Source organism: Rhinolophus hipposideros, assembly GCF_964194185.1.
Source record: "Rhinolophus hipposideros genome assembly, chromosome: 9".
Taxonomy (NCBI): Eukaryota; Metazoa; Chordata; class Mammalia; order Chiroptera; family Rhinolophidae; genus Rhinolophus; species Rhinolophus hipposideros.
In genome coordinates this window covers 3,965,051-3,983,874 of record NC_138055.1, presented here as the reverse complement: position 1 = coordinate 3,983,874, position 18,824 = coordinate 3,965,051, and the positions used below count along the sequence as shown (strand labels likewise).

Below are 18,824 nucleotides of genomic sequence, written 5' to 3'. Positions count from 1 at the left end.
GATCACATCCTATCTCATTGAGTACAAACACTAGAATTTATTTCACCATCTCCTACTGTTGGAAAGTTAAGCTATTTCTATCTTTTCCTTTTTATAAATAAAAGGCTGAGGAACTTCTCTATGCACAGAATTTTATCTGTATTTGGATTATTTCCTTAGACAACACTCCCCAAAGCAAATTCTGGGTTTAAAAGGTATACACACTTTATTTTATTTTATTTTTTTTAAAAAAGGGTATGCACATTTTTAAATCACTTCATAAAATACTGCAATGTGTACGAGTTCCTGTCTCACCACATCATCACCAGAAGGGAGTGTTATTGTTTTTGCTAATTTGATAGCTTTCATTTTTGTCATTACTATTTTTGTGGTTTGCGCTGCCAGTCCCACTCTACCTGGGAGGAATTTGGAGCTCTGAGGTGGAGTCATTAAGTCAGAGAGCGTCAGAGGGACACCTCTGCTCAGTGGACACCCGTGGTCTTTAACTGGCAGTGTCTGAGTGGGCCATGATGGGGGGTGCTATCGGCACCTAGCTAGCTAGGGACGCTGCTCAAACCCAACACTGCACAGGAAGGCCCCCACAGTGGATTACCCAGCCCAAGGTGTCAACTGCATCATCAAATGTGCCGAGGCCGAGAAACCTCACCCCGCCTGCACCCACCACAGGGACCCAGGGAACACAGGTTTGAGCAGCCTCAGATGTTGTGCAGGGGGAGGGGCTCACCCACAGGCGACACAGCCTCCCGTACCTTCTGCTGGCACCTGGGGCACACCCACACGCCCTTGGGTGCTGTCTTGAGGGGCGGGTCCAGGCAGCTGAGGTGGTAGGCCCCCGGGCAGGTGCCGCAGGGCTGCAGGTTGGCTCCTCGCTTGCAGGCGGCACAATGCTCATCATGGGTGATCTCGTTCTGAAAGAGGAAGATGGGGGGGGGGTCAGCCAGGCCGGAAGTGGGGGGGGCAGCAGCTGCCACCTTGATCTGCTTGGGACCCAGCTAGTTTTTCTCAGCAGGCCTGGGAGAGAGCGATAAGCCCCAAGGTGATGAGGGTGACAGTAGGGGAAGAAGCCTGGAAACCAGGAGGAGCAGGGGTCACATTTCCTGGGGGGGCAGGTCACCACGCCGAGGGCGGGCATAGAGGGGCTCCCTGGATCCTGATTCTTCCACCCTGAGCCCAGGACACCAGGTATGGGGGGCAGGGCAGGGGGTCCTGCAGTGGCTTAGGAAACAGGCTCTGCTGGGGTCCGAATTGTACGAAAGGCCCATATCTAGGGGTGGCGGGGAGGCCAGTGCTCACGAAGCTCCCCTCTACAGGGTCCTCATGAGTCCACTGCCGCGGGGAGGCAGGCTGTGGCCTGGGACTGGGTGCTCATATTCACGGTCCTCTTTAATCCTCCTAATAGCACCTCAATCTAACCTGGAGTGTCCTACATCCCGAGTGGGTGACTGCAGTCTGTTTCCACAGTGTAACGCAGGCTAATGATAACTGCCCCAAGGGTTGTTGGGAGACTCAACAGGATAAGGCACAGACGGCACGATCTGTGGGAACCCAATAAAGGCTCGTTTCCCCTCTCCTTGGGATGAGGGAACTTCCAATGTCCCTTGTCATCATCTAGTTGTTAAGCCCCTGCTTACACACTTCCAGGGACAGGGAGCTCACTACCTTTCCAGTCTCAGCTGCACCGTGGGCAGCCCTGAGAGAGTGAGGAGTCGTTCATAACCAGTCCTCCAATGACCTGTACAATCGGAACCATCTTTTACCACCCCGCAGAACCCTTCTCCCTGCAGGTTATGTCTGTTCCTGTCCGTGTGTCAGCAGCATCTTCCATCTTCCCAGGTGGAAGGGAGCAGAGGGCTCTCACTTGGGATGACCCCTAACACAAGGACACTGGATCTCTGGGCTGTCCCTAAGGAGCGGGCAGTAGACTGGAACGAGGCCTCAGAGACCCCGCCCTCACCTCTCGTTTCAGTTCAAGAGCCCAGGGAGGGTGGACCACCTGCCCGAGGTCACAGGGAGCCAGAGGTGGAGACCAGACTGGCATCTGGGTCTCCTCCCTTGAAACCAAGGCCCTTCCAGCACTGTGAGCTCTGTTGGAGCAGGACGCAGGCTCCCGGCGTCCCGTCCTCACGTTGGCACTGGCTAGGCACAGGATGGCTGCACACAAACAGTGCCAGGCCCACCAGCACCGATCTGTGACACTGCAGCGTTCTCTTGGTAAATAACGTGATTTAACCGGAGTTTACACTATTACCTATTGCGTCTTAGGGGCTGGACCATTACAGGCATAGAGGGAAAGTCTGTAGAATTAGATCTGAAACTTAGCAAAGAAAATCACTGAATAAATTCTGAGACCATGCCCTCAAATGAGGTCACGCCCAGCCCATATCCTGGGTGACAGGGACATGGTATATGCATAGGGGTTTGGGGCCTCACAGGATCACAGAAATGTGGGCATGGGGGGCAGACCCTGGGGGCTACCAAATTTAGCCTCTCGAGGGGTGGGCAGTGAGGACCTGAGAGGAGCAGCTCTGCCCAGGGTCACATAGTCAGGCCAGGCAGAGCCAGGTAGAGCCCACCTGGCACCCAGCATTGGCTGCTTGTCCTCGGGCTTTGGGGCTCCTGAGGTCCCTGCATCCTCAGTAAGAGCAAGGAGGGCTCCTGCTTGAACCTGTGGGCTGCCCCCCATGGCAGGCGGGAATGTGGACTGGGTACAAAGCTCTTAGCACTGAGGACAGAGCCCGACGGCCCTCTGCTCCGCTCCAGGGCAGACGGACACTGGGGGCTCTTCCTGGCCAGGAACGGCCCTATCTGGACTGTGCAAAGCATGGCCCGCCCCCCAGGTAGGAAGAGAGGGGACACGTACCTTCCAGCAGGGCTCCTCATTGGCTAGCACAGGGAAGAAGGGTGGAGAACATGTTAGTGGGCATGGGAGGAGCGCCAAAAAGGACTGGAGTCCACAAGGCCCAGTATGGCTGGGGCTTCTCACCAGGGCATGATGCGAGTAGGGTCTGTGCCCTGGTCACAGCCAGGACCCACCCCTGGACAGGCTCATCGTGGCCCCTGAGCTCTCGGAGGAACATGGCAGCAGTAACGTGTCCAGTGGAGGGAACCATCACTCTAGGGACATCTCGAAGTGACTTATTTTCAACTCCTTTTTGTCTGTCACCCACTCGCATTCCAGTAGGTAAAGCCAAACTACACATTTTAATGGTCACAAAAGATGGTTTTCCTTTTAGTTTCTGGGTCAGACCTGTCTGCAGGTCATACCGTCCAGGGGGAAGACCAGCTCCTGTGTGTGCATAGTCTTCCCGTTTACAAAGTGCTGTCAGGTTTGTCCCTTGTGCCATTGTTCCAGCTGAGCGGCAGATGCTGTTACGGGTCTATTTTATAGATTAGTAAACCAACGCCCAGGGACATGCTGAAAGCCACAGAGTCCCAACAAGCGGGCAGTCATTTCCTGCCCTTAAGACTATTTATTTTTTTAAATTGAAAATAAAAAGCGACCTCCTGGTTGTACTTGGGGATGTGTGTTTCTTGGGCTCTGAGGTCCTGCAATGGGGCAAGGCTGGCAGGAGGTGGGGCCTGTACAACCTGGGGTGAAGGTCTCGGGCCAGGTCCCAGCCTGCCAGAGCTGCGGAGCCTTGCGCCCTGCTACATGGAAGGAGCCTGAGGCCTGTGGGGAGGATGTGCCCTGGCCACACAGTCAGAGGGCGGGCTGGGCGGGGAACCCAGGACTCCACGTGCAGCCTGGGCAGGCACTGAGGGGGTGTGAGGTGTGGGCCGAGAGCCAGCAGCTCAGCCGGGGGGGGGGGGATCTGCTGCTGCCTGCAGTGGGGGAGGAGGGAGGTTCTCTCCAGGGCTGCGTGGGAGCAGGGGGCTGGGCCACAGCGCAGAGGCCACGCAGCACAAGCTGGAGCTGCAGGTGCTGGGAGGAGCGTGGAGGTGGGAGGCCCCTCTTGGCCCATCATCCTCACCCCGACCAGGTCAGCCCTGAGGTGGGCACGTCATGCCAGTGGCCTTTGGCACCACGGGGCCTGGCTCTCTGCTCAGGATCACACCCAGGAGAGGGACAGAGGGGACAGCCTGGGTCTGTCCTTGGGGGTGACCCTTGGCCACAGTACTGCTCAGAGCCTCAGTTTCTGCACCTGCCTGATGGGCACACTCTCCACCAGCCCTCCCCACCAAAGCGGTGGGGAGGACCCAGGAGGCCACGGCGTGCAGGGCCTAGGGATGTACTGTCACCAGAAAGCGACTACGTCACTGCCGTGGACACGCAGAGTGGCACCACCAAAGCCGCCTTGCCACAGACCCAGAGCAGCCCTACTGAAGCCCCACCATGCTTACCTCGTGCTGTGAGGAACAGGGGGGTGTTGAGATAGTTGGACGCCAGCCGCTTCCTCTGCAGGGGACAGAAAACAACACCAAACCAGCCAGCCGTGAGTGTGAGGGGCCCTCGTTGGCTCCACTCCCTGCCCAGGGCTCATTGGGACAGGCTCCCCACCCAGGCTCGGGACTCCACCCCCGGCCAGAGGCAGAAACAGGGGACGCAGGAGAGGGGAGAGGCGGGTCAGCGGGGGGCAAAAGTCAGCCAAGGCTCTGCCCCTCACCAGGGCGGAATGCATCTCTGCCCTCCTCATGGGGACATCGGTCACACTCAGCAAGGACGTGTTAGCAACCCCACGCTGGCGCAAATCAGTAACAAAGCAGACATCTGCTTGTCCACCTGTCTGTCTCCTGCGTCTTCTTTCTCAGCTGGTTCTGGAGTCAGGTGGGGAAATGAGGGGTGTTATGCATTGGCTCCCTACACCCCACTTCTGGCATGTGGCCCAGGAACCTTGGTGCTAGACAAAGAGTAGCCAAAGCATCATGTGTACATGGAAGTTTCCAGAAGGGTGGCTCTACCACTCAGACCATGCTGGTCTAGACCTTGGTGGTTCTCGGTGGCTTTGGCTGTGATTGTTCCGATTGTTCTAGAGGTGTGCGATTGGCTTTAAACCTGTCTCTGGTGTGGCTGTGCTGTGCTGTGGGCCACGGGAGGAACCATGGAAGGGCTACTCTTGAGACTACTATGTACCCAGGGCCCAAGGTCACAGGCTTTGCGAGGGGCCTGGGTTTGCTGATCAGGCCATCTCTGGTCCTGGCCACAGACTTCAGAGACTAGGCTATGGCTTTACACATCCAGGGAGCAGGGGATGGTTTCATCAATGAACATGGCAAAGGGAACAGGGTCCCTATGACACAAAGAACCCACCATTTCCTTGGTGGGTGGACGTCGAGAGACAACTCAGAGACATTCTTACAAATGGGGCACAGGCTCGAGGCACTGTCTCAGGAACAGGGCTCGCCCAGAAAATCGAGGAAGTGGACGGGTTTGAAAACACACTTCCAGCGTGTTCTCTGAGCAGCAGCAGGGGGAGGGTACAAGCCACACAAGGTGGGCGGGTCGTGAAGCCAGAGGACGCTGGCACACGTGAGCTCTCCCCACAAAGCAATGGCAGGAGTTACTGCTCTGTGGGAGAGCCCCTTTCCCAGTTTCACCAGCCATGGATTTGGGGGAACTGGCCCAGACTGACGAACACCCCAGCAAGCGGAGAATGGCACTCCACTTAGGGAGGCTGCCCCCGGCGTTGATGTAGCTTCCAATCTAGGGGACAATTCCAGGGTGTCACTCCCCACTGCCTGTGGCCGGACGACATGCCTAATCATCAGGTGAAGAATCAGGAAGTCGCTGTACCCTGCAGCCAAGCCTTGTGCCCCATGCAGCCCGTGTGAGGAATATGACAGATATTTGGATCTCCTGCACCGTCTCTCTGTTAATTCTGAACTCAGGGGGTTAAGAATGACTTCAGTTATTGTCATCCCCTGGACTCCCACCTCAGAAGGGCAGGTGAGGGGGGCCAGCCCCAGGAAGCCTCCCCTTCCCTGGGGCAGTGAGGCCGGGCCTCACCTCTGTCTCCAGGAGGCCGCTGTAGGCAGGATTTGCTGTGCTTCTTCTCTTCCGCTCTTGGCGCTTGCTCTGGATTTCTGGAAAGGCACAGACGCAGCGGTTACTGGATCCTTCCTGCCCTGGGAACCCTGCATGCTTCTTCCGCAGCCCTGGGCGTGACTGTCCCCTCCTGTCCCGGGGCCTCTCTGTCTGCACAGCATCCACTCCCCGCAGTAGCCCCAGGGGGGTTGGGGCCTCCAGGCATCACTCACTCGGAGGCAAGACAGATGTGCTGGCCTCAGGCTGCAGGACCATTGGCAGGTACCTGGAATCCAGGTACCCACTCTCAGTACAAGGTCCCCTGTGTGCCACCACGTGGCCCAGAGTTGTCTCTCTTGGGACCCTAGGGACAACAGATGCCTGTTGGTCAGAGGCTGGCCTGGCTGAGGGGCAGAGTAAGGCTCAGGGCTCCTGGGGAGACCAGAAGCACACCTGCTGCTCAGGTAGGCTGTGCCCCCGCGAAGCCCCAGAATTCTTCCAAGAGGCTGGTGTGTCCATGCAGTGAGCAGGACCACTACACACAGAGTGTCTCCTCTCTCTCTCTCTCCCCGTGACTATCTGTCTGTCTGTCTCTTCCTTCTGCTGTGACAACCAGGTGGGACCTATGACCTGCTGTTGTTGTGTAGTTGTTTTCATGTTATTTTCTAATCTCTGCCACTTGAACCTGATATTTCCTTCGGAACTTTTAAAATATTATTCGCGCGTTTCCTGTAAGGCACCTCAGACCCTCTATGGAACAAGAAAAAGTCCAAATAACTATTTATGGTAAGATGGGTGGGGGGAGAGTAATCAAAATGAGGACTATTTATATAAATCATAACATCACAAATATATTTCCTTTGAGCTCAGTCCCCACAACAGCTCTGCAAGTTTGAAGACGTGGATAAAGACACTGAGGGTCAGAATGGGCAAGGAGCTTGCCCAAGGTCACCCAGTGCTTAGCACAACTGGGACCTGGACACAGCACCTCTGACATGACTGCTGGGCCAGCCCCACGCTGCTCCATGGCTCCAAAGTCAGAGCATAAACAGCTCTCAAAGGCAGCCAAGCACAGCTGGACTCCTCACACTCAAGTTCAAACAGGAGATGGAAAGCTCAGCGAACGCCTTCCGAAGCTGCCCTGCAGAAGGAGAGGGAGTTCACGAGCAGGGGCTGCTCAGACGGGACTGCCTCACCTGGCGCCAGGTCAGTGGGGCCTGGGGTCTGGGAGGCTGCGCCGCGTCCCTCTCCTTCCCCACCCACATCCATGCCTCAGCTGCCTGCAGAGAGCAAGTCCCCAGGGGACAGACACAAAGGGAGGCCACTGTGGACAGGCCTGGGCCCCCCGTCCCCCGCACATCAACTCAGCTGTGCAGTGGGAGGGGTGGCCCCCGAAGAGCTGTGTGGCTTCGCCAGGTTCTTCCCTTCCCTGGGCCTGTTACTCACCTACCACAATGCAGACAGCCTCTACCTCAGGTTAAAGACTGTAAGTGCCTCGGGCACCGTGGGACTCAGGTCATTCCCTTCCTCTCCTCAGTTTTACGAAGGAAAAGCACATTAGTCTTCCTTTTGGAATCCAGATTTATGTGGGTGGGTGACTGCACTTTATAAAACGACTTTAGCTGGTGAGGCTGGAGCCGTGGAGAAAACTGGGCTGGGCGATTGGAGACCTGGATCCCAGGCTGCGCCTGATACTGACTGGCTGTGTGACTCGGGGCAAGTGAGTCAACTTCTCTGGCCTCAGCTTTCCCACACGTACAACAAGAGGATTGGTTTTGGTGCTTTCCTGGCCCTAAGATTCTGTGACGGTGTTTACAGCTAATCTGTAAGTCAAACAGCCCTGCAGAGTCACGCTGACCTCCTGCTCAAATAAAGTAAGGTTCTGATTTCGACCGAGGCAGACATACGGGTAAGCCCACAGGCCAGTTCGCTGGCCCGGGAGGTGGCATGCTGAGCACTCCTCTTGGTGCTTTACCAATCCCACAAGCAAGGTTTGGTCATTATCCCACTTTACAGATGAAGAAACTGAGGCACAGAGAAGAAGCTCAGTAACTTGCCCAAGCTTGAGTAGGCATTAAATGGGGTGCTGGGCATGCACACGGTCCCTCCACTGAAATAAGAAATTGCCACGTTGGATTTTGTGCAGTCACAGAACCAGGGAGAGCGGGCAGGGTTTCTCCGTCTGTGACGACCACGCCTGGCACGTGGGGCAGGCCTCCCAGAAGCTGTTTCATGCTCGGGCACTGCCTTCTGACCGCTGCTTCTGTCTAACGCCAATTCAGCAGACGGACGGCCTGGCCCCCACCCCATCTTGTGGGCCAGTTCCGGCCCAGCCTGTAGACCGTACCTTCCAAGTGTTCCGTTGTAACCAGGCCTAGCGCTACCATGAAGGCGATTTTCTGAGAAGGAAAGAGAGAAGCGTTACAAACCACCGTCCCCATTCATTCATTCATTCATTCACTCATCCATTTACTCATTCAACAAACATTTGCTCAGCACCTGCTTATGGAGCTGGCTTATCTATTCTGGTTTCCTTAGTTTTAATCTAATGGCCTTTCTCTGTCCCAGAATCCCATCCAGGCTCCCATGTGACATCCAGTTGTCATGTCTCCTTAGCCCCTCCAGACTGTCCTTGTTTTTGATGACCTTGGCAGTTTTGAGAACTGGGCAGGAATGTCGTAGGACGCCCCTCAGCTGGGATTTGTCTGACGTTTTTCTCAGGCTTAGACAGGGTCATGGGTTAGGGGAGGAAGACCGCGGAGGGGAAGTGCCCTTCTCATCACATCCTAAGAGGGGCACAGGCTGTCAACATCATTATCACTGTGACATTGACCTTGGTCACCTGGCTGAGGTGTCTGCCAGGCTTCTCCACTGGGATTCCCCCCCTTTCCATTCTGTCCTCTTTGGGAGGAAGTCACTATGCAGCTCACACATACAGAGTTAGGAATTAGGCTCCACTGGGGCTTTTTTGAACCACGTAGACTTTAAAAAATTTGTATATCGTGGAATTTATCAGTGTTTTCCTGTGCAGCGTTTGGATTTTTGAATCTTGGCTGCAGACTCTGAGGTTATAAAGCAAGTTGCCTGGGTTTTGTCTTAGTATCAATAGTTCCACATTTCCCATTTAAATTTTTGATCCATTTGGAAAGTATCTTGGTGTATATGGTATGAAGTGCCGATTCACTTTTTCTATATGACCACTCATTTGTTCTGGTCCCACTTACTGAAAATTCCATCTTCCCACCTTTCACTGATTTCGGGAGCTGATTTAATCATGTACTAAATGATCATATGCATGTAGTATATTTGGGTCTATTTCTGTACATTCTATGCTACTCCTTAAATCTGCCTATCTATTCACAAGCTAATGCTGCACTCAAATTATGAAGGTTTTACAGTAGTCCGGTCGGGCCAGAATCCCTTCCCTGTTTTCCCGTTCAATTTCCTTGGCTCTGCTCATTGCTTCATGGGAAATTTAGAAACCATCTCAAGTAGTTCTGAGAATGAGGGAACAGTTGGTATATTTACTGGGATGACATTAAAATTATAAATTAACTTACGGCATAACGACAACTTGATAATATTTAAATTTCCTATCCGTGCCATGGATATCCCTTTTTGTCTTCAGGGGTTTTAAGCAATTCAAGTGGGTATTGAATATTTGTATTAGGGTGGTACAAATGTAACTGCAGTTTAAAAGGTTATAATTGCAAAAACCACAATTACTTTTGTATCAACCTAATATTATGACTGCTCTTAAGCATTTAATCTTTTGGTTGCTATTGTAAATGGGGTTTTCTGTAAATGTAAAGCGTCTACTAACAGGTGGATATGTGTCTCTGTAAAGGCTATTGGTGTTTGTACTTTAAGATTACACGCCCACCGTGCCGAATCTCTTCCTGTCTGAGGGAGTTTTACATCAATTCTCTTGGGCCCTCTACATCAGCTCAAATAGTGACTGTTCATTCCCCCTTTCTAATTTTTACTTCTATGCTGTTAAATACAGTTCTCCTCGATTTGTCAGTTTTAAATGATAGTCTCTGATTCATGGACAGTCCCAACTATGGCAGACGAGCCACTGGAGAGCTCCTTCCACCTCCCACCCTCTCTCCCTCCTTCTCTCAATTTTCCTTAGACGAGTCTTTTGTACATTATGGGAGCATGTCATTTTTAAACTCTCTTCCCACATCCCTATCCCGTTTCGGCTGTACGCTAGTTAATTCTATGAGGTGCCTGCCTCACTGCTGCTGCCAGTGGTCCCCACTGTGTCGAGGTCGAGCCTCCAGCCAGTTTCTCATGAATGGACCCACAAGGAGCATGTGTGGCTGACTCTTTCTGCAACCTGCATCTCCTCGGCCCTGTGGTGCGTGACCAGTCCAGCCACTGCTCCCCACAGGGCTCTGATCTCAGAGGCCTGACCACACTCACACGTATTTCTTTCTCAGTTTGTAGATTTTTTTGGTAGAGTTTGAAATTCACAAAATTAGAAAAAACCCTTTTACTTGTTGCTCAGTGTTAGTTCGCAGTGGTGGCAGGGGGAGATTCAACTCTAAGTCATTGTCTTATTTCTACCGGGAGCTCAGCCAAGTCTTTGCTCCGCTGGATCTATTAGTTTCTAATGGACGTGTGTTCCAGACTCTGCATTTTGTGGATTTGTCAAACTTGCCTTATAATTTGGCCATCTATTTACATACCGTACAGCTATGTAGTTATAGGGCATACAAGTTTGGACTGTTAAATCATCTTGATGGATGTTCCTACAGTATTTACATAATACATCTTTCCTGTTGCTGTATTTCAACCTTTCTGTGTGGTTTTTATTTAGGTAGACCCACAATAAGCAACATATAAGTGGATCTTGTTATTCTGAAGTCTTTGTTTTCTTTTTATTTCTACTATTTAAGAGTAGGACTTTACTGGGGCAGTCGGATGCCTCAGTTGGTTAGAGCGTGAGCTCTGGACAGGGTTGCCGGTGCGATTCCCACATGGGCCAGTGAGCTGTGCCCTCCACAACTAGATTGAAGACAACGAGCTGCCGTTGAGCCGCCGGAGGGGCGGCTGGATGGGAGGGCAGCCTGATGGCTCAGTTGGTTACAGTGCAAGCTCTCAACAACAAGGTTGCCGGTTCAATTTCCGCATGGGATGGTGGGCTGTGCCCCCTGCAACTAAAGACTGAAAATGGACTTGGAGCTGATGGGCCCTGGAGAAACACACTGTTCCCCAACAAAACAAAACAAAACAAAACTTAAAAAAAAAAAAGAGTAGGACCTTATTTCATTTGATTATGGTTACTGGTTATCTTTGGATTTATTTCCTCCATTTTATTTTGTATTTTCAGTTTGTCATCCTTTCTTTTTACTTCTTTTCCTTGTCTTCTTGGAAAAAAAAGTCCCCATTAAATTCTTTTTCCTTTGCTGATTTAAAAATTGTAGGTGGCATTTTATTATACTGAGTGATTAGCCTAGGTGTTTTAAGCATACGTTCTTAACCATACATTTTTCTAATGAAGTCTGAGGTTAGTCAACATTTCTATCTTTCTTCTCCAAACAACACTGACCTTAGCACGTTCGAATTCCCTCTAAAACATCACCTCTGACCAACATGTTATTGTTGCCTAGAATTTTCCCTTTCCCTTTTTGAAAAACAAAACTGGGTATTTTTTGCAGCCTATGCTTAAATTTACCTTTCATTTAATAATTACTGTGCTCACAGTGGCTTCTCACACCTGCCACCCTGCCCTGGCCTCACCCATCTTCTTGCTAAAGCACAGGGTTTTATTTGTTTGTTTTTGAAACACAATTGTGTTAATAGTGGTTTGAGGGTGATAAAATTCTCATTAATCTTTCTATGTCTAAAAATGTCTCTGTTCTGCCTTTGCTTTTGAAAAATGACTTCACTGGGTATGACTGGCAGTTATTTCTTCCTAGCAGTTTGCAGATATTTCTCTATTGTCTTCTGGGGGTTACTGCTGCTGGAAGCCCCCCGTGCATTTGTCATTCCTTCGTGGGTAGTCTGTGGTTTTGCCCTACCGTGTTTCCCCGAAAATAAGACCTAGCTGGACCATCAGCTCTAATGCGTCTTTTGGAGCAAAAATTAATATAAGACCCGGTATTATATTATAGTTTATATTATATTATGTCATATCATGTCATATCATATCATATCATACCTCGTCTTACATTATAGTAAAATAAGACCAGGTCTTATATTAATTTTTGCTCCAAAAGATGCATCAGAGCTGATTGTCCAGCTAGGTCTTATTTTCGGGGAAACACGGTAGTAATTTCCATGATTTCTCTCTTGTATCTTTTGATATACATGTCTCGCCTTCTAGATTTGCTTTTGTTAATCCCGCCTGATAGATGGAGACGACTTTTGATCTAAGAACTCACACCAGTGCACCTCAGTCCTAGTTTTTAGCTTCCGTTCTCCAGTTTTTGCTTCTTCCCTTCCCCACCATCCACTCTTCCATGAGATGAACGTCGAGGTTTCTCCACCCGCCCGTCTCTTACCTGCTCACATATCTATGAATGTAGTTTTTTTTAACTTCTTTGCATATCTGTGCTATACCTCTGGTGCCACATTCCAAAGCACTAATTATCTCTGCACATCCTGTCTAGTAAGGTTTTTATAATTCCACTAATCACTGTGGTTTTCATTACCAGATTTTCAAATATTTTTATATTCATCTGATCTTGTTTTATTTGGGTAATCTGTGGTTTTGCCCTACCGTGTTTCCGTAATTTTTTTCCTTCATTATTCCTTATGTATTTCAAGCGGATGTTATTCCTTTTGTAAACTTCTGTGAGTATCCTAAACAACCTTATGTAAAAGTCGTCGTGAGGCGAGTATTCCACAATATTAGCTTCATCTGGAATAAATTCAGGTTCCAAATATTGATTTTCTTGTCATTCTTACAACTGGATCTCTTCGTGTGTTCTTGAATTCTGTCAACAGACTCATTTGGGGCACAAGTTCTTTTTTTCCCTGCTTATTTTATTTTTTGCTCTTTCTCCCTCCTGCTCACAATTCCCGTGTAGGAAGTCTGCAATTGCCGTGGCTTCCCGGCTCCCACCCCACCCCCACCCCCGTGCAGCTGCGGCCCGGGCTTAGGTGGTTTCCCTTAGGTGGTTTCCCCGATGAGCACAAAAGCCTGGTTCCACGCCTCTCTTGCCCGAAGGACTTTTGGGACCCACTGCCCAGGTGCGCTGCGCCCCCTCCTGGTCCCCTCGCCCGAGGCTGAGCCCGGAGTCGGCACTTGTCCTGTTCCCTGCGGGAGTTTCTGCACCCGAGTGCAGCACGACGACATCTCCGTTCTCCCTGTGACGGCTGCAGGTCTGCGGCAGACAAGCACATTCATGAACCATCCTGATGGCGGTGTGTTTGGAGGGATCCAGGAAGGGGGGTGACTTGGTCATTTCTGAATTTTGGAAAAGCTCTTCTAGCTGCAGAGTGAACAGACCAGGATCAAGCGTCTATGGGCGGGGAGACCAGAGCCCGGGGAGAGACGAGGCAGGAGGGATGGCGTGGACGAAGGAGCCTCTGTGAGCACAGGTCTTGCTCAGAGAGGCGGCTGGGGTGACAGTCAGGGCTCCTACAGGGCTGGAAAGCCTGCTCTGGCTGGGCCTCCTCGGGGCACACGGTGGTCAGACGCTTCCTGAGGCCAGGATGACGGGTGGCACAGCACAGGCCACAGCTGTCCTAAAGAAGCCGTGGGCTTTGAGAAGTAGCTGACAGATCCTAGGTCAGGAGCCAGGAGTCCAGGTCACAGGAGCCAGGAGCCCGTGACAGCAAACATGGCCGCCTCTCGGGCCTTCGTCTCCTCATCTCTAAAACGAGCACTGTGGCTCCTGCCCCACCTACTTGAGGACGTGGGAGAGGAGGACAGCAGGCACTGCTGGCTATCGGCAGAGATTTGGGGTGACTGCCCATGTCCCTGCGATGCCTCAGGTGAGCACTGTTACTTCATATGCCCAAGCTTCCGCTTCCTGCCCACCTCAAGGGGCCACCGTGAGGCTCAGAAGACGCATGGCACGTGAATGGATGTCACAAACTGTCTCAGACAGGAACAGCCTCATTAGGAACCACGGCCCACCCTGCCATTTCACTGCACGGCAGAAAATCCCACGCAAGCTTCAGACCAAGCTGAAATCACCTGACAGCAACGCGGTCTGACTGTGACCGACTCTGCCCAGACTCAACCTTCTATGCTAAGTGTTTTCTAACTATTCCAATAGTTGTCATCTGTGTACTCACATACACTGAAATCAGGTGGGGCTGCAGAAAGGCCGAAGACTAGGCTCAACTTCTAAGCTCCTACTACGACCTCGAGTGAGGCATTTGGGGTTTGGACATACTAAAATAGGGGACGTGATCCCATCTCCCCTATTGGGGAGTGGCTGTGTGGGCTCAATAGGACAGCCATCCACGTGTGTGTCCCGCACGTACCTGGTACAAGGATACCCCAGAGCCCCAGGGACCTCTGGGTGTGCGGTCACTTGGTGTCCTTCAGAACTGAGTGGAGTAATCGCAACCATGTAAAAGGAAACTATGATGGATCTCAGAGAAAGTTCTGACCTTTGTCACAGGAAGAGCAGGACATACCTGAGATTAGCACTCATTACTGATATCCATTCTGATCCCAGAAAAAGGATTTTTAGTGCATACATACAACACATTGAAATAGGAAACAAAATAAACAAGGAAGTAAGGAGAAGGGAGAATAAATGTAGGGAAATAAGATGAAGGCAGATAATATCTGGCTTCATACTGCAGGTCAGAAGTCCTATATAATTGCTGGAGGTAGGTCATGAACTTGGCTGTGAGCTCCCCAGCAGCCACAGCAAAGAGGGGTATAAGAGTGGTGATAGGTCCCATAGTCCACTGACCCTCTGGAATCTTTTGGAAGTGCAGGGGCCCTGGAGGAGGGTGAGGCCAGCCTTGTGACGACCTGGGAAGGTGCGTAATAGGGAGCCTTTCACACTGATAATCATTATTGGGAGGAAAGGCTAGGAGCTGCCTGTGGGAAAATCAGGGCGGGAAGAGAGCCTGAGACAGCAGTCGGCCTCTCCACGACTAACCTTGGCAGTTCAGCTCTGCTCCAGATCCTGATCCCCCTTCACGTGACCGAGGTGGGGAGGGCCAGCATGGCACAGGGCCTGGGATGCCTGGAGCAGTGCCGAGGCCAGATTGCCTGGGTGTGGCTCTAGCTCTGACCGTCACTACTTCTGGGCCTTAGTTTCCCCATCAGCACAAAAGGTCCTAGTGCACAGGTCACTCAGTCACTATGAGGACCAACTGACCCACACTGAGCCCCGCCTAGCCAGCAGTGAGCGCTCTCCCAGGTCACTCTCACCACCTGCTATGCCTCGCACACACCTCTTGGGGTCCAACAGCTACTGAAATATTCCTTCCTCCGATGCCCAGGAGCCTTTCTGGGGCTCTGGTAAACCCGACATCCCCTCTGCGGCCCTTCGTGTGCTGTCTTAGCACCGCCGGGTGACCACCATGCTGGCCCACGCCAGGCTGCACGAGGCCCCGACAGCAGGCCTGCAGGGCACGGGGAACTCGACACCACTGTCCCGAAGCCACGGTGACAGCTGAGACAGACACCAGTCACTGCTTCTTTACAAAACCTCTGTGCCCCCACCCACCAACCCGGCCTCCTGACTGGCGCATCTGACGAAGTTTCTGGGGCTGCTCTGGCCTCATGTGCTTGGAACCTGGACTAGTCACCAATAGGTCCAAAGGTGCCACCAAGTCCCTCGTCCTGCAGCACAACGGCTCCTAGCCCTCTTTAAAGAGAAACTTTAATAAGGATTTCTACACCAGGACATGTGGTAATTGCAAGTTCAATTTAAACCATTACATGTGTTTATGCTAATTATGTAGTTATATGTAATTATACTAATTGTATAAATGCACAATAATTGACCAAGATATACTTTGAGAGAACAAAGCGAATCCACCCAGAAAACCTTCCTGAGTGTTCAGGGTGTGGCAAAACCCCACAGCGGACGGATGGGAGCTCGAGGGAGCCTTGGGCTGCGAGCCTGGACCTCACGTGGTGCTGTGGGACCGAACTGACTGTCTCTCTTGAGACAGAACTGGGCCTGGAGCCACAGGGGACTTGGTTCCATCTCAACCTCGGTGAACAGTTGACTCTACGAATCCCCAGGAAAAGACATGATCCAGTCACTCTCCTGCCCTGCTCCAAGATAGTCTATGGCTCCCTACTACCCCCGGACCGACGCTCATCTTGGCAGGTGCCTCCAGGACATTCAGGGTCGCGCTCTGGAGTCTACTGAAGCCTGTTGTGTAGACATTCTCACGTAGTCCGCACAGACCAGCTGACTTTCTTGGGCACGCTGAGTCCCTTCCTGCTTCCGTATGGTTGCCACGGCGGTACCCTTCCGCTGACATGCCATCCCTCCTGCTTCCTGCCCCTCTGGTGAGACCCTGCCTGCTCCTCTGGTCCCTGCTGGTCATGACCCTGTCTGCCAAGCTGGGCAGACACCGACTCCTGGCATCCTCCCAACAACACTGCCAGGAGAGAAGACGTGCATCTGTCCTTTTACAGACAGGAATCAGATGTGACCTGCCCCTGTCACACCTCCAGAAACCGGCAGCGCTGGGACACAAATCCAGACAGTCTGGGTCTAGAACCTGTGCTGAGCAGAGCACGGCCCCACGCTGCCGCTCAGAGAACACATCCATGAGATGCAATAGCTGAAACCTGGGCTCGTTGGGCGGGTCCCCACTGGGGCCCCCACTGCACAGGGCGGCTGTGGCCTGGGCTTGTCACACATCCCCAGGGAGGCCCGTCTCTACCCCCCCAACAGTGCCATGTCCTGCAGTGGCCCCCACACCACGGCCGTCCCACCTCAGGGTTCTCCTGGCTCGGGGGCCGGTCTTCCTCCTTCTTCTTCTTGGTGGCCTGAGCTCCCTGAGACGGCTCCTCTGTGGGCGGCCGCGCCTCTGCCGTGCTCTCGGGCTGGGTCTGCACTTGAGGCTGAATGACGATGATCTGAAAGATGTGGGGGGGTGAGGGGAGGAGGGGTGAGCAGGGGCGGGGTGGGCAGTCGGGAGGGCCCTGGCTGGGCAGGGTCCACGGCTGCATTCACCCCAGAGGGCGCGGGGCCTCGACTGGCAAGATCGCAGAGGGACGAGGAGGCTTGCACCGGGCTCTCCAGGCTATGGGTGCCAGCCCTCAGGCCGTGCGCCTCCCGACAGCCCTTTCCATGCTGAGAAGGGTCTGCACAAGAACGGGCCTTGTCTGGGAGCCAGGAGGGCCCAGGCTCAATCCTGTGCTACCGTTGTTCCAGCTGTGTGGCCTCAGGGAGGCCACTTTGCCTCTCTGAACCTCAGCAACCTTGAAATACCTACCTCCAGGGAAGCTGGGAAGATTCAGGCAGCAAGGACAAGAGAGGCTGGTTTCTTTACCCAGCTCAAATGCAGGTAAACTGAGGCTGAGAGGCTCAGACGTGCTCCTTGCCTGAGGTCTCCAGGTTAGGGAGCAGAGGGGCAGGGACTTCCCAGGTTTGTCTGGTTGCACTGCCCGGCTGTCCACTCCCCACCATGCCGCGTGGGCCCCCAGGCCACTGTGTCCGAGGCTCTCAAACCTGGCCTGGGGGGAGGGCAGGTAGGAATAATGATGTTTTCTCACTCTGAGGAACCTTGCCAAGCTTAGGGATGGGTGGGGAGTGTGGAGAAGGGGGAGGTGGGCTCCAGACCCCGCTAAGCGTCACCCAGAGTGGCCCCACTTCAGCCAGCCCTCACCAGAGGTCAGGGTTATCACGGGTGTGATCGAAGGGTCGGAGGCCGAGAAGTCTGAAACTGACTTCTGCAGCCCAGCCTCGCCCTGGGCCGGAATCTCCTCATCTGTGGCTCAACTATTTCATGCATTTTCTTAGACAGGGAACTGGGGAAGAATCGTGCTCTTTCATGGATCCAGGAAAGGGGATTCACCAGCATCAGCCATTCAGGGTCTGGCCCAAGACAGGGATAACTGGAACCTGTGGTTTTCTCCCCTAAGGACGTGTGGCATCTCTCTGGTGAATTTGAGGAGCCTCAAAAAAAAAAAAAAACTTCCTGTTTTTCTGCTGGTTTAAGGGCAGGCTCTTTGTTCTTCTTTGTACCACAGTTTTAAAGCCCAAGAATTCCCTGGATGGAAAAAAAATGCCCCTTTTTATATTCATGGGAAGAAAAACATTAAGAGCCCCAGTAGAAAAAATATCCTCAAATGAGTCAGTCACACGGGAGTCAGAATTCTCGAAAAGCACAGGGAAAACACGGAAGCTTAATAATAACCGAATAGTTCAACTTTCAAGAATGAGCAACTGCTTGCACCAATTAAATGAGCAAAAAGTGTTTAAAATGACAACCCTAAATGCTGGGGAGGCTGTTGTGAAATGGGTCCACTCATCCAACGAACATCTGCTAAGCACGCCCTCTGGAGCAGGCTCTGTCCTGGGGTGCACGTCTCCTCGTGGGCACTTGCCATCTGACCCCAGCAGTGATAACTCTGGGCTTTTAGAATCCCTGGAGATACCAGCCATGCGTGGGAGGGCTCGAGAGCATAATACTCCCAGACACATACTGTATGCAATAAACATACGGCTGCCTCAAAGAGGAGTGCCAACATCCCCAGGCTGGGAAGTAGGAGGAACACCGGCCATAAACAAGAGGGAGGCAGCTTGGCGGACCCCAAGTTGGGAACAAGGGAGGAAGTGGTACTTTCTATGCAGCCCCAAAAAAGCAGTCACAAGTTGCTTGGAGGGAAACAGGGAGAGGATCTTAGTTTTAGTTTTAAATCTTGGCAAGAAGTCACAGATTTTCCATTCAGGCACCTGGGGTCCAAAAA

General features: G+C 52.4%; 1 protein-coding gene across 1 annotated transcript in view; it reads right to left on the bottom strand.

Annotated features, from left to right (window-relative positions):
- The window catches only part of PHF21B (PHD finger protein 21B), an 84,183-nt gene that overhangs the window by 4,202 nt on the left and 61,157 nt on the right, over positions 1-18,824 (bottom strand). Inside the window, exons 5-10 of the mRNA XM_081059030.1 lie at positions 16,845-16,988; positions 8,310-8,361; positions 5,945-6,021; positions 4,342-4,396; positions 2,861-2,883; positions 750-908 (exon numbers count right to left, since the gene is read on the bottom strand). Coding sequence (XP_080915156.1) covers positions 750-908; positions 2,861-2,883; positions 4,342-4,396; positions 5,945-6,021; positions 8,310-8,361; positions 16,845-16,988 — 510 coding nt within the window. The remainder of the gene's footprint in view (positions 1-749; positions 909-2,860; positions 2,884-4,341; positions 4,397-5,944; positions 6,022-8,309; positions 8,362-16,844; positions 16,989-18,824) is intronic.